The sequence below is a fragment of the Sorex fumeus genome, unplaced genomic scaffold, assembly GCF_029834395.1.
Source record: "Sorex fumeus unplaced genomic scaffold, SorFum_2.1 ptg000003l, whole genome shotgun sequence".
Lineage (NCBI taxonomy): Eukaryota > Metazoa > Chordata > Mammalia > Eulipotyphla > Soricidae > Sorex > Sorex fumeus.
In genome coordinates this window covers 28,501,933-28,522,036 of record NW_026606060.1, presented here as the reverse complement: position 1 = coordinate 28,522,036, position 20,104 = coordinate 28,501,933, and the positions used below count along the sequence as shown (strand labels likewise).

The following is a 20,104-nucleotide window of genomic DNA, read 5'->3' as shown; positions in this document are numbered from 1 at the left end:
CTGTGTTTTCATGCCAAGAAGATAGCTCACAGGGATGAGGCATATGCCCTGCATGTGTCAGGCCTAAGTTTTATCCCTGGCACTGCATGGTCCCTGAAGCACCATAAAGTATGGCCTCAGTGACCCTCAGCTACTCTGGGCCCAAGTACTAGACTATGTACTCTATATAGGTTGTCAGGGTATAGTTCCTACTATCCACTAAATGCTTCATTGTACATTAATTTTTTTACCAATACTATAGATCCTGCATTAAACATAACTTGCAATTATAAAATATTCACAAAAAAGAAAAGTAAAATTTCCAATCATATTATAGGGCCCAGTATTAAGACTCTATTTACCAATTCTGGTAGTAACCTTTTTTTTAATATTTTATAATGATATAATTTAGCTTCTTGCTTGTGAATTTGAAGATACTTTTCACAATAACGTGACCTTTTTCACAATAATTTCCTTACCTTTGCACCAAGCAAAAATTGATTACTCCAATTTTATTCTTGTTCACTCATTCACTTATTGTGACCACACCTGATAGTGCTCAGGTCTTATTCCTGACTCTGCTCAGTGATCACTTCTGAGGGGGGTCAGGGTATTGGGGATGAAACCTAGATTGTCAGCATCATAGAAGGCAAGTTCCTCATAAGCTGTGCTAAATTTCCAGCCCTGATTACAATTTTAATATTGCGTTTACTATAGTTACATTGTACATTTGGAGTCTACAATCCAATTTTGGTCATGTTGGAGGCAGTAGAAGAGTGATAAACCACAGGCAGACCTTACATTGTCTGCTGTATATTAGTAAATGCCAAGCATGTTGGAGCAAAAGTGTCTGTCCATGCTGGACACAGTAACTCAGTGGCTCAGTGCTTTTCAATGCCATGCACAGTTTTTAGAGTCACCATGTGGACTAGTATGGTACTGCTGCTGAGGATTCTGCATGTTTTCTGGGTGATGTTAAGCAAGAGACAAATTTAAATTCTTTGCACTGCATTGATCTTGAGACAGCATTATGGCCCCTTGGGAATTCTTACTAGACTGTGTAACGTTCCCAGCTGCTTTGGGGAAAAAGAAATGAATAATAAAATGTATATTCCAAAAATATTAAGGGAAGAACAGATCTGAATATAAAATATTCTAATTCAATCTCAGCACATCAAAGTATATTTTAAATGTTGAAGCTTGGTTTGCAGGTTTTTTTTAATGTCATCAGACAGAGGAAATAAAACTGCATAAATATAAATTGACTGTAGAACACTGTCTCATTAACTTCAAATTTCCAGATTGGAAGACTTGCATTTTATGTTTTTCAAAGTTAATCTAATAACATTGTATCAATGCATTTTATGCTTCAACTTAAGTCTATTTCATTTCTATTCATCTAATAGGAATTTTAGAATATAATATTGCAAACATATATTTATATGAGAACTCTAGTGACATCAAAGCTCAATGTAACTGTCCAGAAGAAAAATGTCAATGTCCTACTGTGACTTCTAGTTACTGTTTTAATTGCTATATATTATTTCAGAAGCAGAAGAAATAAGAATGATGTTTGAAGGTTACTACTTGTGATAAAGATTTTAATGAAAAATTTTCCCCTAAAGAAGTAGCAAGGCAGAAGGATATTTTTAAATATTTTATAGATTCAAATCAGACATTTTTCTTGAAAATTTTTATATGTGATGTTAGACTCATAGTTTTATTTTTGCTTGATTTTAGTTTGTTTTTTGGGCCACACTTGGCAGCCTGGTCAAACATTGGTTCACTTCATGACAGACAAGCTCTTTAATGCCTATATTACCGTCTCTCTGACTAAATAGTTGCTGTTTTTGAAATTTATTTATTTCAAATTCTCATTTTCCTTCCTAGTTCTTCTTGATTCCTTTGGACTACTTTCCAAATTAATTTATGAACATGTAATACTTAGTATTGACCTAAAAATGCTATCTATGCCAAGCATTTCTGAAATTGTGATCTTAACTAAATTTGAAAATATTTCCTCTGATTTCTTGCCAATTTCTCATGATTTTTTAAAAAGTTATGTTAATTGGGCTACTTAACATATAGTAAGAGCTAAATCTTATTAGAAGTGTCTCTCTATATTTTTAACAAATTATGTTGTATTGTTTTTATTTTACAAGCAGTTTTTCCTTGCACTTATTTATAAATCAGAAGGATAGTCAGTGGAGTTGCAGATAATGACGACCATAGATAAGGTGTATTTATTCTTTCCTTTAAAAACATCACCTCAGACAGAATAATCTCTAGTTTTTTGAATCCTGAAAGTATTTTAGACTATTATTTACTGAGTGAAAAACAAAAGCTCATGTTTTAAATGGTAGGCTACTGCACTTTCCCCTAGTAGTTTACTTGTCTTTTTGTATCAGAAGAGGGGACCAAGCATCATATAATTGAAGGTTTAATTTGTAAAGTGAGTTCATGGTAATTGGATCTCTGACTCTTGGTTTTTTGTTTGTTTGGGGCTGCCCCCAAGGATGCTTAAGACTGCTCTCTATGCTGTGCTTAGGGGTCACTTCTGGATGTTCTGGGGGACAATATCTAGAACAATTCTAGGTATTGTCAACAGCATTCAATTGTTGACAATAGATGTTGAATCCTAGACAAATTCAACATCTAGGATTGAATCAGGGGCTCCCACATACAAACAGGGCCCTTGAATGACCTCCATAGGCCTGAGAGCCTCTGATCCAACAAGCAAAAATTGATGTGTAAAATCTTTCATAATTTTTATATATATCATGAATTATAACATTCTACCATCATTTAAGTGTTGGCTCTTTCCTGTTAGCTACTGATGTATATTTCTGACAGGCTTAAAGCTGCCCAATATGGGTCAGCATAGAGATTAAAATCTATGTCGCCACATGCTATGAAATTTATCCAATCAGTGATCATTCTCCACAACAAAAAATTGTTCAATTTTTAGTAGTAAAATTCAAAACTTTTATATATGTAAGGTGCCACTAATGAAAGACTTATAACAAAGCCATGCATAAAAATAACTATGGGGTTAAGAGGTGATCTAAGTAATTTAGGATCTCAACTGTTAAAATTAATCTATGTTGGGGTATTCACATAGGTCTTAAGGAACTTTAATCGGTGTTCATTGCCTTTTTCTAGTTTTCTCATGTGTATCAGCCAGTTACCCATTTCATGGAGAATAATAACTAATATTAATGCCTATTATTATTATCAAATAAATATGGAATATAATGAATATCATAAGATTTCTTAGATGGGCCACAGTTCATTGACTTATTTAATATGAGAAATTTAAAGCAAGTTGCTCTAAATCACACAGCTACTCGGAAGTCAGACAGAACTTGTGCTTTTTTACCTTAAGATATTTCCTCTCTTCACAAGTTTTGCTTTTGACAGGCTTGAGGTAGAATAAAAGGGCTGGTGGCTATCCTTCAGGCTCTTTGTGTTAAGAAAAAGAATTAATTATTATCATTCTTGCCTCTCAGACATTCAATAATGCAGTCATCTCAAAGATAAGTTTCTCACTGTCTGACTTATACTAGCAAACCTATACATATAAATGGAATGCAAATCTATTAATATAGGATAATGCATATTTCAGAGTGATCCCAAGTGCTATCAGCTTCATCCATTCCCTGGGGGAGGACCCATGTGAAGCTAAATTCAACATTAATTTATCAAATTCATTAACAGTTATTAGTCATGCTCAGTTATTCCAGGGCCATGAGAGTGTGACACTGGGCTGATTTAGTCCTTAAATGAATGGCAAAGACACAGAGGAAAATCGACCTTATAAATGATAGAGTCAGAGCTGTGATGTAGCAGAGAAAGAAGCTGCGGAAGGAAGAGCATACCCATTACCCTAGCCACAGGACACAGGGAAGTCTCCTGAGAGGAGGAGATGATTGTGTTAAGTCTCAAAGGGAGAGGAAGATTTATCTGGAGGAGGAGGTTGGCTTTCTAGGCAACAGGATCAGCAGTGCAGAAGCTCAAAATCAAGAAAACATGACAGAGAAAACGAGTGCAGGGTTTATAATGCTAGAAATGTAAAATTTACTTGAGAAGGTAAACAAAGTGAAGCGAGTGAGAAAAGTAGTCCAGAACTATGTCATGAAAAACGTCATCCAGAAGAGGTTATAATACTTCTCCCTCCTGGGAAAAAGGGGGACCTTATAAAGAGTTTTATGAACAGGATTAACTTATTTTTATTTGAAACTTCCAATTATGAAATAGTGGTTCTCAAATGTTAGCCTGAACCAGAATCACTTGGAGAACTTGTTAAGTATGGGATTTGATTCCGGAGCACTGAAAAATTTCTCAGGAGCCTAAAACATAGTGTTTCAAACAAGTTCACAGGAAACGCTGAGGCTACTGATTCCCAGGACACACTTCAAAAAATTATTATGTTTAAGGTAGTGTCTTTAACAATGACGTTGATATGTGTGGTCTTGGTCTACACAGTTACCTCACCTCACCATTGCCAAAGTGCCCAGAGCACACCTAGACATGCCTCATTGTCAGCTCTAGTATCTCATCTCCCCAATCTAGTCTTCTCAGTTTGTATTCCAGTGCCCAGAGTTCATCAGTTCCTATTATCAATACCCTTTATTTGTTTCTTTACACACAACAGATTTGGAGAATCACCTGGTGCTTGTCCTTCCTCTGATTTATTTCACTCAACTGGTTGCTCTCCAGTTCCAAATTGAAGTTGCAGTATACTGCCTGGTTTCATCTTTTCTTAAGCTGCATAGTATTAATTGTGTATCTGTACCACAACTTTTTTTGGGGAGGGATCACACCCGGCGATGCATAGGGGTTACGCCTGGCTCTAACTCTCAGGAATTACTCCTGGCAGTGCTCAGGGGACCATATTGGATTCTAGGAATTGAACCCGGGTCTGCCGCGTGCAAGGCAAACTCCCTACCTGCTGTGCTATCACTCCAGCCCCTGTACCACAACTTCTTGATCTATTTTTCTGTTGGTGATTTGCTTGTTTCTATATCCTTGTTGTGTACTTATCATCACTGCAATGATCATAGATGGTGTTTATAACTTTTTTTATTTATATTTTGGGATTTTACTTTTTAGATTCCTGTTTCAAGTGTAGATGCCAAGAAGTGAAATCACTGGTTGTAAGCTAACTAGATTCTTGGTTGTATTTTTTTTTTGACAAATCTTCACACAGTTTTTCATATACACTGAACCAGGTAATGTTTCCCACCCTGAGTGAATGAGAATTGCTTTTATACCACATTCTCACCAACACTGTTTCCAGTATTTTTATGGAAAACAATTGCACATGTATGGTGTGAGATGATACCTCATTGTTGTTTTGGTTTATATTTACCTGATAATTAAAAATGATGAAAACTTTCCCTCCTGTATTTTGTTCTAGTGAAAAGGATGTGTACTCTCCGCATTTCTTGATGTGATCTTTGGATTATTTGTTGCTGAATGTTCTGAATGCTGTATGTACTTTTGATGACTAGTTCTTCATCTGGTGTACTGTGTGCAGATATCTTTTCCCATTTTGTAGGGTAGTTTTAGATTTTAACCATCGCACTTCGTCTCAGGCCACACTTTAGAATCCCTTCTCTGAGAAGAGATCAGATAAAGATGAGACTAGAAAAAGGAATTCACAAAAGACCGTTGAAAGTCAGGATGGGAGAAAATAATAAAATGAGTCTGAGGGGCTACAGAGTTAGAAGAGTGGATAAGGTACTTGCCTTGCATGTAGCTGTCCCATATTTGATCCTCAGCTCTTTGTATTGTCTGCTGAGCCCACTAGAAGTGATCCTAGAGTGAAAAGCCAGGAATAAGTGCCGAACACGACTAGGTGTAGCCCTAAACAAAGAAAAAAACTAAATAAGTATATAAATAAAATGAGGCTTTGTGTTGAAATAGTGAATGGGTAACTATTGAAAAAAAGAGGTTGAACTGAGCAGGAATCATTGATTAACTTGGAATATGTATTCTAAAGTTATGGTAGAGTATTGATTTCTGGAAATCTAATTGGGTGACTTGTTGGGGAAGAAATTGAGTGGGAGGCAAATTGCAATAATATGGCAGAGGAGGAGAGGATATGATGTCTGATTTGGACAAAATTGAATTTAAGATAATAAGGATACATCATTGAATAAAAGTTGGCAGAAGAGAGTTGAATGAGACCGAGTCGGGATTCAAGAAAATTTTGCCTTTATACCCTCATCGTAGAGAAGGGAATGAACAAGTAAAAAGCAGTACACATAATCATTCCAATATAAAAGCTTTTTAAAATTCAAAACTTTAAATTTCCTTGCAATTTTATTTATACTACCTGATTCAACAATTATACATTGTTATATTTGATAGCTATAATATTTTTTTCATAGGCTTGAATTTTGAGAAGACTTTAAAATCATATACATATATGTATATATATGTGGCAAATTTTTCTTTTTTGCTAGATCCACTTCTGTATTTCTCTCAGTAACATTATATTTCCAATCACAGAATATCAGTATCATTCTAAAAATTGCTTGTAAATTTATTCATGCCCTTCATAAATATTGAATATTCATGTTTTCCCCCAGGTGACTATATGACATGTCAAAAAGTCCTTTTCCATGTTTTTACACCTCCACTCATTCAAGAGAGCGTACTTGTATAAAAGCTTCACCTCTGGTAGTTGGACTATATTTGAACCTTTAATAGCTGTGCCACCTTTTTCAAAGCACTTAAATTCTTAAGGTCTTTTTATAATTTAAAAATGATAGAAATAATCATAGTTAAAAGAACTATGATTCTGTTTCATAACTTGGTGGAGCTCTTAGCCTTAACCTGGTGTCTGGTACAATATATGCTCAATGATTGTTATTTATTATGTCAACCAATCAGTTTCCTAGGATCAACTTACTAGGTATGTATTGCAATTCTAGCAATGAAACATTTATAACTTAATTTCATGCTATTATGTTAATCATTATAGTTTCTTATGATTTTTCTGTCTTATTTCTCACAATCTACATTTTGTTCTACAAATGGACATTTTTTAGCACTGAAAGATAGTTGAAGTACTAGACAGTTGAAGTTCGAGATATATTCAAAGATAGTTGAAGTACTCCCATACATAATTTTCAGTATGGTGTGCTGTGCTTCTTCTGTATACAATGCATGTGTAAAATACAAACTTATCTGACATTCTAACTTCCCAATAAACTCCCTACCAGAACACTTTAAAGTTTGTGACCTCAACATTGTCATCACCTTGTTTTAGTATCCAAATACAGGACTCAAAGCTCAAACTGTTCTTTTTGTTTTGTTTGATTTGTGGACCATACCTGGCAATGCTCAGGGCTTTTTCCTACCTCTGCACTCAGCAGTTCCTCCTGTCAGTGCTTGGTGGACCATAAGGGATGCGGGGGCCTGAACTAGGATCTGCCAGGTGGAGGGCAAGCACTCAACCCAAGGTACTCCAGCCCACAGACTGCCTTTCCTTTTCTTTCTTTCTTTTTTCTTTTTTTTTTAACAAGGACTGACTGTGTTGTTCAAGTGGGGAGGGGGAGGCAGGAAGTCAGTTTGTGCTGCAATATGTTCAAAATAAAAGTGTAGCTAATATCCTTTAAAAAATAATTAGTATGTAGAATGCCTTCCATAGGGAAGGTGCTTGATAAAATCTGAATTTCCCGCTTTTTCTCTGTCTCCCAGGAAATTTACCCTTTAAAGTTGCCAGGGAAACACAAACAGCTTAAGTCTGGTAGAGGCGGAAGATCCCTCATTAACAAACTCAGTTTCATTATTTGGATGCTTGCCTCAAGTAGCTGGTGTTCTGTGGCCAACAGAAAAAAATACTTTTTTTCCCATTGAGCATGATGTGAAAACCTGAATGATTTTTTTTCTGATGTATCTTCTGACTGTTACTCATCCCCAGTATTGGAATCTTATAAACTAGGAGATGTTATGTTAAAAATGAACATTCATTTCAGCTTAATTCATTGGAAATGTTTATTAATGGTAAGCACATGGTTTATAAAATTTTCAGGAACTGACATATTGATTTTACAGCCTTTAAGGTACAAGTCTTTAATCCAAAATGTGGACAGTATTTCACCAGAAAATTCATTTAATGTATTGTTTATTGTCAGTTATATCGTTTTTATTTATTTGTTTCTGGTAAACTTAAAAACCCTTGAATATAAGTAATTCTTTCCTTTAATATGAGATAATGCAGAGTTAAATGCCTCTTCCTTTAGGGTAGCTGTCTCATTAGTGATGTATGATGAAATCAAAAATACATAGAGCTTGAAATTATAATCTCCTGAATATCAAAGGTTCTGTCTGGCACTCACCAGATGTCTGACCTTTGGCAAATCATTTATTAGTTTGTTCTTTCAGGCATTATATAAAATTTTTTGTATAAATACCACCTTGAACCATGTTTTTATAACCTTATTTTTTAAAATACCATGTTAAAATATTTTATAAAAATATTTTGTAGCAAGTTTATATGGTCGTTCATTCATTCACAAAGTGTGCTTGGCAGGCTGACCTAGAGGCTGATAAGAGGAGTTTACTTCCTGCTGAATCTTGACATTTTAATCTTAAACTCTGGGTGATTATTTCCGGGGTGTAGAGAGTGGCTCTGACATCTAGCTGTTGCTAGTAGTCATTCTTTTTCTTTTCTTTTGTTAGTATTCATTCTTTTGATCCGTCAAACAACTCACAATTCCATAAAGTATTCCTTTCTTAAAAACTATATCTTATGCGCGCTGCGGAGGGATGCGAAGATGATGATGTGTTGTTGGTGGGCTCTCAGGGCAGCTCTCTCTTGCTGCCTGCATTCGGTGCTCTTGAGAAGCTGTGTATGGACCAGATTGGGATGGTTCCTTATTTGTGCTTTGCTTCTGTGCATGCTGCTGTGCTCTCTTCTGTCTCTCTCTCTCTCTATTTCTGACTCTGTCTCTGTAGTCTCTCCTCTGGTCTCTTCTGTTCTCTCTCTCTGGAGTTCTTCCACTTCACTCTCTGGCACCCTTCGCTCTGGATTCTGACTCTGCCCCTGAATTCTGACTCTACTCTCTGGATTCTTACTCTGGCCTCTACAGTCTTAGTTTATATAGCAATCATTTAGGGTGGTGACACAAAGGTGGGCTGAACATTAACAAATCAACAAAGAGATTAATACCACTCCTCCAGGAGATTAATTCAAGGATAAAAATCTCATCTAAGGAGAATACTCTGTATTACTAGGAGATCCATTTAAGGGCAGGATCCCATTCAGGTTGTGTCCCTTTCTTCTTTCCTCAGCTAGTAATCCACTTAAATAGTTGTAGTAAATCTACTTCTAATATTTCTAGTAATGTCATTCTGTATGAGCATAGTAAGAAATATATAACTTAAAGTTTGGTTCTTCCTGAGGACGTCTTACCACAGCCCTCAGGTCAGGTTAGTCTTCCTAACCCAAGCAGGGTCCTAGTCTCGTCGTTACTTTTGAATCATGACAGCATTTGTCTATGGTCATGCTCGTAACTTATAGTTGAGTATCGTGGTGCTTTGTCCTGGCCCATTTTGATTCCAGGGTAGCTCACAGCTTGCCCTGAATCCATTCAGTCCCTCATCAGGACCCTGCTTTTGGGGTGCTAGGAACTAAGGGCAACTGAGTAGAGAGCAGATGCCCAGGAGTAAATATTATTGGAGTCAATCAACTCCCAAGTTACAAAGCGTAATATTAACTCTCTTCCTGTGTCCATAGAGAAAGGACATTGCTTTAAGGTTTTTAAGTTCCCTGTGGCAAGGCTGAAAGGACAAACCATTGTTAACCTACATCCTGCTATAATATTTTTGTTTTTTATTTACTTTTATTGCTATCTTTATTTAGATATGGACAGTCTTAGAGGTAATCTTCTGAGAGTTTAATGCAGACTGAGATATGAGTTAAGTAAATGAGTTAAATAGGAGACTTTTGAGGGAAAAACGCTTCCTGAGGAAATGGAAACACATGTGCAAAGGCCCTGAGGCAACAGATGTATTTGGACTGTTTTGGAAAAGAAGTGGGATCAGCGCCACTGGATTGACATCCAAGAAATAAATCATGACAAAGATATGAAATCAGAGATATGGGCAAATCATAGATGGCATTGCAAGATACACTGGCACAGTTGTAATCTATCCTAATATTTATGGGCCATCGTTAGGAAACTTGGATTAGAAATCTAAATAGTATTTTGAGTGAATATTTCTGATTGTAGTGAAGAATATATGGGGGAGAAGCAGATAAAGAAAACAACACAGGATAAACAGAAAGAAGTTTTTTTTGTACTATACAACAAATTTTGTTAATATAGTTTAAGGAGTTCCAATAGTAGGACTGTAGGAAGTAAATATTTAAATTCATGTCATATTGTTAATAAGGAGTTCGGATGGTAGATTGTAGGAAGTAAATATTCAGATTCATACCATATTTTTAATATTGAGTTAGTAAGATTTGCTTATGAATATGCACGTAGGAAAATGGCTGAGAGGTGACATCAGATGGACCAGAGTCAGATAGGGACCTAAACTGTAGGAAAAATGAAGTAAAAATCAAATTAAATTTCTAAAATTTTTGAATATAGACCGTTACAAAGCAGAACTGCATGTGGGTCTCAGAATAAATAAGGTTGAAAATATAAATTCAGAACTCAGTACTATATGTAGCATTTAAAGCTAAATACTACACTGAATAGTGACTTGTTAAGCAATGTTATCTGAGTAATGTTATCAAACAATGGCGGTCTGATAGTAACCTCAGTTATAATTAGAGAGTTCTTATTTGCACATTAAAAGAAGTTATTATTTCTGGGGTGTTGGGAGTGGCTCTGAAACTTTTTAAGGGAAAAATGAGGAATAAGTCAAATGAGTTTGAAACCTCTGAAAATAATTGGAAACTAAGAGGAGGAAGGTTTTTAAGAAAAAATGGAGTGGTAAGCTATGACAACTGTGACTTAAATGTCAAGAAAAATGAACACACTACTTTGACAAGTGAACTGGATGACATGGAGATCTTGATACAAGAAGTTACAGTGATGGCATAGGAACAAAGTCTGCGTAAAGCAAGGATGGAGGAGAGGAGGAATATGTTAAGATTTTTTCTATAAATTATATGCAAAAAATTTTAGTTTAGATATTTTAATACAAAAATTTTAAACATTTTCTTAAAATATAAATGTCAATAAAATATGTAATCAATTGTTTTGTATTTAAAGATCTTTAAATAAATTTTAAATAGGATTTGATGAAAAATATTAAAAATTGGGTCAGAGAAATAGTACATGAATCTAGATACTTAATTTTCATATGGCTGACTCCGATTTGATCGCTGGTACTACATATGGTTATCTGAGTACTTCCAGGAGTGATTTCTAAACAGAGTCAGGAGTGAGCCCTGAGTACAGCTAGATGTCACCTAAAACCAAAAAAAAAAAAAACCCAAAAAACAAAAATAAAAACCCTATATTAATAGATGGTAGCACTGTAGCACTGTCCTCTAGTTGTTCATCAGTGTGCTTCCCGTTGTTCATTGATTTGCTTCCCAAGGCATATTTGATATGCCAAAAAAAAAGATGGTAATAACATGTTTTAAGTATTTTCATGTTACATACAGTGGCTTTTAACAAAAGTGAACTTGAAAACAATATTAGCTTTCAGGTTATAAGATGTTATGTATCTTACTGAATGTATTGTATTACAGTTAATGAAAAATAATTTTTTTTATTTTGAGTGTATTAGCTACCCAGAATTTCTTAATGCGTCCATTTGATAATAACTAGCTCTGCCTACTCTTCAGATAAAGATAAGAATCAACAAATGTTTCTGAAGGAAATCTCAAATCATTGTTTGATCCTTTTTCTACTTCTACTCAGAGGGAACAGGATTTACAATATCTATACTTAACGATTAATACTCGTAAGGTACAAGTTGATCCAGTTCATCCTATAGAGCCTCCCTTCAGAGCCTTCCTTCAAAATGTCTGTTAAGAGAAAAATGTTACTACTTGGAAACAGTGTGTATGTGGTAGTGAAGGGATGGACCTTAAGGAAGGGATACTGTCAGCCAGCCAAAAACATCAACTCAGTAAAGATTTGTTGTAATTCAAACAGAGTTTGAGGTGATATACATGCTCTAGACTGCCATAAAATATCACTTTGCCTAGAGCTATGTCATTGATTGCTTCATTCAAAGTCCCAAAGTCCTAAGACTTTCAAGGGCCAGCCTGGGCTTTTTTTTTTTTTAATCACAGGAGTGGAACTTTCCAATATTGAAAAAAAAATTACTGCACACAGCTTATGCCTGAAGACTAGCCAACATCCTCCCATCCTCCTTGGTCAGGAAAGTGAAATTTCTATTTCCTGAACATTTGTTTTAACAAATAATTTTATCTAATTGAAAAGTATAGTAATGTCTTATTTGTAGTTGGTGATGATGCATGTAATGAAGGCTATATAATTCTGAAATTAAGCAACAGGAAGTTCCTGAGAAGCAGTTTTTTGAGCATGTGTCTGACTGGCTTGCCATACTTCTGTAGACTGGACTGGAAGAAAGAGAATGAATTAAAGTGGATTTAAATAGGGCTTATTACACATGCAGTATAAGCAGTATAGTTTCAACTTCTCATACTCTTAGAAGGGACTAGATTAGGATAATAAAGTCAGGGGCTAAGGGATGAACTTGAGTCACTCATTCCCAACTGGATTGCATATTTGCCATCCCCACTCTTTTTGGAATCTAATCGTAATGTACCTGCTTCTCAGCATTTAAGAAGGCACTTACTCTCAGGATCATGCATGTGTAGGATCATTCCTGCATGTGATTCCTCATCACCTACCCCATCAAATGAGTGCGTCCTTAAACCTTTGAATTGTCCTGCCATAACAGTAACTCTCATTTCTGGCCTCACAGGACTGTACTGAGTTAGATAGACCAGATGACAGACAACAAAAATAATAAAGTGCTCTGAGGGAGGAGACAATTCTATAATGCAGCTGATCCACTTGTTTGTTTCCTTGGGGCCACATCCAACGGTTCTTGGTGTTTATTCATGGCTCTGCACTCAGAAATCATTCCTGGTGGATTTTATATCCTGCAGATGAATCTGGGGTATGGAGAAGTGAGGTCTAAAATATATTTCTCATTGGTGGCAGTGCAGAAACCTATTTTATTTTTGGGAAATTCACAGGACATCCCACTGTGAGTAAGAGACCAGCTATAATTTAGCCTTATCATGATGGTCCATTTAAGTATGCACAAGACTAGAAGCTTATGTCAAGGTGATACTTTCCCCCTCTCCAACTGCTATAGAAGTCACGGATGTGTAGTCATACAATATTATCTCATAAACCTGTTTCTCCTTAGTTCTAATGATATGAAGGTCATATGAAGATTTTACTTTCTAGACAAAAAAATAATTTATAAGATCATAAAAAGGTTAATACATATAAAACATTTAAAGAATGGTATATTGTAAATATTTGGTAAGTAATAGCTATTTGATTAGCTATTAAATATAAATACAAGTTTATAAATTTATTTATAAATGGTCAAATTTCATAGCCTAGTAAAAATACTTTATGCTGAATGCTTTAATCAAGCAGATAACATCATTATCACAGTAAATTAAACTTTCAGGGAAGTCATGGTGTATTTTTAGATGCCTTCTTTTGCTCTTATCAGTATAAAAAGACATTTAAATAACATGATGGATTTTGTTAAGGATTTCAACTTTTCCTTGTTAGATAAAGAATCAACAATGATCAAAAAGTTTGACCCATTTTTCGTTAAGTTAGAAACCCTCAAAGGATGTGTACTTTTTCTATTAATTTTAAAACATTAATTCATTCATGTACATCGGGCTTGTTATTCACACCTTAAGCTTTCCCTTATACTTCACTGATGGATAAGCGATGTCTACATGGGTGCCTATTCAAGTCGAACACGCTTTCATCTTGTACTCAAAATAGAACATAAACTTAGAAACTGATTTATATTGAGTTAACAGAATGAGAATATAAATTTATGTTGTTTAGAACTATGAGTTAATTTGCTTTACTTCAATATATTGCAATCCATAAATACTGCTTTCTTCCATCCTTTAATTTGCAATTTTGCTTTGTTTGTCTCAATATGAATGATCATAAAATACTTGTAATTTTGAAAATACGGCATTAAAGTGATTTATGATATTAAAAAACTCTATTCTAGAACTTTAAAAATATGATAAATTCATCAATTAAATTTATACTTTGAGTGAATCTCTATTATCTTTTGAAAAACCTATCACAAATTCTCTTGTTGCATAATTTTTATGCCATTGCATGATAAGACATGTGTTAACACAAAATATAATTAAGATCATTTTCTTTCCTTTAAAATGTACTTGTAATTGAAATAAAATCTCTTTTGTCATAATCATATTCTTATAAAAGGGAAGTTATTAAATTTATATTGAGATTTATCTCAAAATCCCCACAATTATGTTTATCTACATATATATCTACATGCTAATTTTATTTTCTAATTTATATATATGTTTCATGCTTTAGTTATATAATTATATAGTCACTTAGATCAGTTACTATAAATGTCAAGTATATGTGAATCAAATATTTTAGGTTATTTGTTTCTGTCATGGTTGATGTTAGAATAAAGAAATTCAACTGGGAAGTAGGGATGGTATTTTACTAATAGAGTTAATGTGGACACATTAATCAGGATATCTTATGTATGTTGTTATTTTGGTTTGGGGGCCACACCTGCAGGTCCTCAGTGCTTACCAATGGCTCTGAACACTAGGATTATGCCTGGCCGCACTAAGGGTACCCTATAGGTTTCTTGTGATTGAACCATCTTCCTTGTGATTGTTTCTTGTGATGCCTTGTCACTTAAGATTTTGAATAAAATATGTATGTAAAAACTCACTGTCCCATTGAATCTGATTAAAGTCAGCTTCTTTTGATGGAAATGTCTTAATCATGTCATTACCTCTTGTTCCCTTTAATATCTCTTCCTTTATATTTTTTTAGTTAAACAGTTATACAAATAATTGCTAAAATTATTCTTATTATTTTTGAAATAGCAAAGAAATAAGTTCTGTGTGACCTAGTAGCTAAATCTTCTTAATAAGACTAAGGTATTGGCTATTTCTCTGTATTTCTTTTATCTTTGATTTCTTATTGTAGGCTTTTGTTATCTCATCCCTATCATTTCAGATAGTTTTAAAGAAACAGTGATAAGTATGACAGGAAAGTAATTTTTTTTAGCAAAAGATGTAACTTTTCAATGCAGTTCCAAACTACCATTTGGCGGCCTTTGCATACTTATTTGTCTCACTAAATGCTATACTAAATTCTTCTCCACGTGGGGAGTTCCTCTTCCTTTCTCTTCTACTTTCCAATACATTTTTCTACTTTCTAAAAAAAATAAACAAGTTGTAAATAATAAAATAATAAATATTTTATTGTAAAACATATAGTTCTGGCTTCTTTGGGCTATCTTGATTATCGACACTGGGACTAAAGGCTTACAATTGATAAGACTGTGCCAGGATTATCCTTGTAAACAAATGCGTCACTTGTCATGTTAGTTTTTATGATAACTTTAACAGGTATTTTCATTATTCAGATATGTAAGTCAAGTTATACTTTGGGCTGTATAGAATACTCTTCTCAGGGCCCAGAGATATAGTATAAAGGGTAAGGCACTTGTCTTGTACATGGCCACCTTGGGTCTATACCCAGCACCTCATATGGTTCTTTGTGTTCAGCAGCAGTGGTTTCTGACCGCAGAACCAGGAGTCTTATGCCCTGAGTACAGAACACAAAAGAATTTTTCTCCCCACATCTCTGTATTTCCTTTTCCATGTGTATACCAACAAAATATACTATAGTTAATTAAAATTTTTCATAGGTGATATATTTTCCATACAGTCTTATTCTTCCAGATGTTATGTTAAATTACTATTCTATTTAATTACATTTTTCTCTTCTTTTTTCTCTTCTTTCATCACTTTAGTTCCATAGAGAACAAAAATACCTGTTCTCACCTAGAACTATTTTTTGCATAATTTAAGAATAACAAATATGTCTAGGGGTATATATATTCATAAACATATCTTTCTAGTACTGTACAGACTTAGATAAAATATACAAAGCTATATAAATAGCTAAATTGCAATGTGTAAGACTGTCTAAAAAAATGTGTGTAAAGCACCCTGACTTTGTACCCAAAAATTACACTGTGGGACTGGGAAATTTTGCATGATGTTAAGTAGCATTTTACGATCAACACCTCTCCCCTTTTCAGGATATCGAATCCCTAGGAGGGCTGACTGGTTCTAAGGGGGCTGAGCCACCGGTAAGTTAGATTCTTCATTAAATTTAATTATTGAAAAATATGAATTCTGTGTGCACAAAGTGATCCATATGTAATTTGTCTCAGCAGGGTTTTTGAAATTTAGTTGATGCTAAGTGTAAACTTCTTTTGAAGTGTTATTTGGTAGCTTAAAAGTTTCAATATCTCCTAAAATTAATTCCTACGTATTGACAGTAGAAATCGGAATAAATTTTAGTAGTATATACAAATATTTGTGACTTAAAGGCTTAATGGCTATTCTAAAGTTTACATCTATTTGAACTGGAGTGTTTGCTCTTTTAACTATGTTTATATGTTTGGGTTGCAATATGTTTACTAGTTAGTGGGAAAATTATTTTGTCAGCTCACGTTGCCAGTAATGTTGATGCTTAAGTTACTGCTTCCTACAATAGTTAGGCACTATTAGACTATTAGCAGTGGTGTTCTAAAGTTTTTAAATTTTATTGTTTTTAAGCACAAATAAGAGATCGATAATCTAGTATGGGAATATTTTAGTCTTTCATAACATCTGATTCGAGAAAATGTTAATTAAAATAACATTTCTCTGAGTTCATGCTAGAGATGAAAACATATGTTCATGTTTTATATGCAAAGCTATAAGATTAGTCGATCTCATCAAATAGCACATACATTTTTTTCTCAGTTTGCACTTAGTACAGTATACTTTAATGCAGAACTCTCAGAGTCTAGTGTTAATAATTTTCAGTAATACTTTAACTAGGAATCTAGGTGAGTAATGGAATCACATTACTACTGCTGTGAAATAGCAGTCTTTCAGTTGTAACCTTCTCATGGTCTCACAAGATGATCCAACTTGTTAAGATTGCTCTGGAAAAAGGCTAACTTGTAGATTCTGCTGCTGCATTTTATTTTCACTGTCAAAAATTTATATAGGAATTTTTTTTATATAGGAATTTTTTTTCGTCTTCAAATTGCTCTTTATTTTTGTCTTCTGAACCTATTACATGGCAGCATAAAGCAAGATACAAGTATACTGTAAAGGATTTGTGATTAGTCCTAATGGAGGTGGAGTAGGTCACTAGTATATTTGTATGACTAAGTAGATGTTCATATATATATATATATATATATATATATATTATTCAGCTTTTATTAGAGGAGCAAATCCATTTCCTCTAAAATACCACCCTCACCTGAGCACTGATTCTCGAAAATCTTTTACAACTAGAAAACATGGTTTTGAAAGGTTTTTTCCCTTGTTCAAGAGAAGATTAAATGTTTCTTTTCTGTTAGTGGTGATAAAAATTTTATCTATTATTTACATATAAGAGAGCTTATTATATCCACTGCCTATTTATGGACAGAGCTGTGGATATAGAGGTTCATACAGAAGCAATAGAATGGTGTTTTGATTTGAGCCTACAGGCTACTGAGGTGTTGGTCAGTTCCTAACCTAGAGCTAGCATTTGTCCCAGACTAAGGGCTTGGTCCAAATCCATAAGAAGAATTTATTTGCTCAATAAAAATCAGTGCTGATGCAGACAAACAAACAATGAAAAGGTTTCTTGAAACTTGGTTTCAAAAATGTTTCGATTATGAACTATTTAAATTGTGGTAATATTTTATCGTACTATTCTCAGTGTTTGAATAGAATATTCCTCATTTTCACATTCAGAACTTTTAGTAAAACTGGTATGGGTGGTTTCCTACTCAGTCCTTGCTTATTCCTTTTCTATTTGTTACTTCAAATAGTAAGATCAATTAATTTGCCACAGAAGCAACTAAGTATTTTCTGTTATTCTGTGTTTTTTATATATAAATGCTAATGATTCCTTTTATTTCTGAAATGTGGAGAATATGGGAATACTAGCCTAATTCAGATCCTTTGTTTTCATAAACCCACTTGTCCTGAACATTCTCCACTGAATGTTCCACACTGAAGAGCTAGATATCCCATATTTTTGTACTTTTTGTTCTCACTTTAATGGCCTTTCTGATGGTTCTTAGAATTTGGATAAACACTCCACAGAACTGAAAGCGTATTTAATTTCCTGAGGGTGCTATTTAGATTTGGCTATTTATTTTTCAAATTGTAAATCGTCTTAAAATTTAAGTCTTAAAAGAGATTTTATTTTTATAATTCAATAAAAGTGAATTACCTATTCACCTACTTAAAACAAAAAGTAATTAAATATGATAATCTTCATCATTATTTAATCCAACTTTTCAACATTAATCTTTTTAATGCTTCTAATGCTTTTGTTCCGAATGTTATTCAGAATTCAGTGTATGTTTGAACTTGTATGACATGCTGGGCATTTGGTCAGATTTGATAAGCAGTCATAACAACAAACAGTTCCTCATTTCAGGAAATATATAAGGAGTAAACAGGTTCATAAAACCTGTAACAGTTCGATCTAAGCAGAGGATGAGACTAAAGTGAAAAGTGTATCGAGAAAAGCAAATAGAAAATGTTTACCTTGAAAAAAGCTAAATTGACATTCCTCAAATGAGGAATGTAAGTTTGGTATTATAAGCAGAGAAAGTGGACTTTTTGACATAGGTCAACCATGAGAATGTAGTGTGATAGATATAAAATAAGCAGGGAGAAGGGTAGAAATAAATACAGAGTCTAATAGTTGACTCCTAGGAAAGAATGTGACAAATGGGCTGGAAAGATAGTGTCTTTTTTCATGGCCTACCCTTTTAATCCCCTGTACCACCTATGGGCCCACAAGCCTGACTAGGAGTCATCTCTGAAAACAGAGGTAGAAAAAAGCTCTAAGCACAGCAGAGTGTGGCCCCAAATTAACAATAAAATAGAATGTGAAGATTTTCATAGAGGGAATTTGTACTCTACTAAATACCATAAAAAACCATTAGGATCATTAGAGTTACTTAATCTGTTCTCACCCAGAAAAACACTTTCTCAAATGATTTAGAGAAAAGGCTAAATAAAGCAAGGATACAAGTGAAGCAGCTCTGCCGTAATCCAAAGAAGATATAATAAAACGAAAATAGAAAATTTCATGTTTGGGGAGGTGTCTATCTCACTGTACTATAAAACTAAGGATAGCATTTTATGACAAGTTGATTTTTTAATTAGTTTTAAGTAGGTCACTAAGAGATTAGTATGAATCTAATAACAGAGAAAAAGGATTGAGAGAAAAAGACTGATACATAAAGACATATTGAAAATGCAGAAAAAGGTGGTCATTCAGAGGGAAAGCATGAAATTTATTAAGAAGTCAAAGCTGAATGTGAGCTCCCTCATTTGACGATCACATGATAGAAAAATTGAAATACACTGCATAGAAAATTGAAACTTATGTTTTCATTGTTTTTGGAAAATAAATGTTGAGTTTTGTTTTGAACACATTCAATTGAACTGGATTATATGAATAATTTCTTAATTTAAAGGTAGCATTTATAGCCAGTGATTTGGACAAGCAATCACTGGAATCGATAGAGTTGATATTATCAAAATATATTGTGAACGAGAAAATAAGAGTGTTTTTTAAATCTCGAGGAAGAAAAACATCTGCATAAAGTTGTAAGGGAAGGCGCACAGACAAATATGAACTGGCTCAACTAGGTTATGTAATAGGGAAGGTGCTGCTCTATGTTTTGTATTTACAAGCTGTACAGTGTGATATACCTAGATTATCAGACAGTTGCATGAAAAAATACTTCAATGATGAAAATTTTAGACTCTGAGGAAGGTGCTTCTAGCATTATGAAGATGGAAGATGTCACCCTG

General features: G+C 34.1%; 1 protein-coding gene across 2 annotated transcripts in view; it reads left to right on the top strand.

Annotated features, from left to right (window-relative positions):
* Positions 1 to 20,104, top strand: part of PPFIA2 (PTPRF interacting protein alpha 2) — a 500,781-nt gene that overhangs the window by 92,140 nt on the left and 388,537 nt on the right. For both annotated transcript variants that reach the window (XM_056114449.1, XM_056114448.1), the window contains one exon: positions 16,315 to 16,365. In XM_056114449.1, coding sequence (XP_055970424.1) covers positions 16,315 to 16,365 — 51 coding nt within the window. The remainder of the gene's footprint in view (positions 1 to 16,314; positions 16,366 to 20,104) is intronic.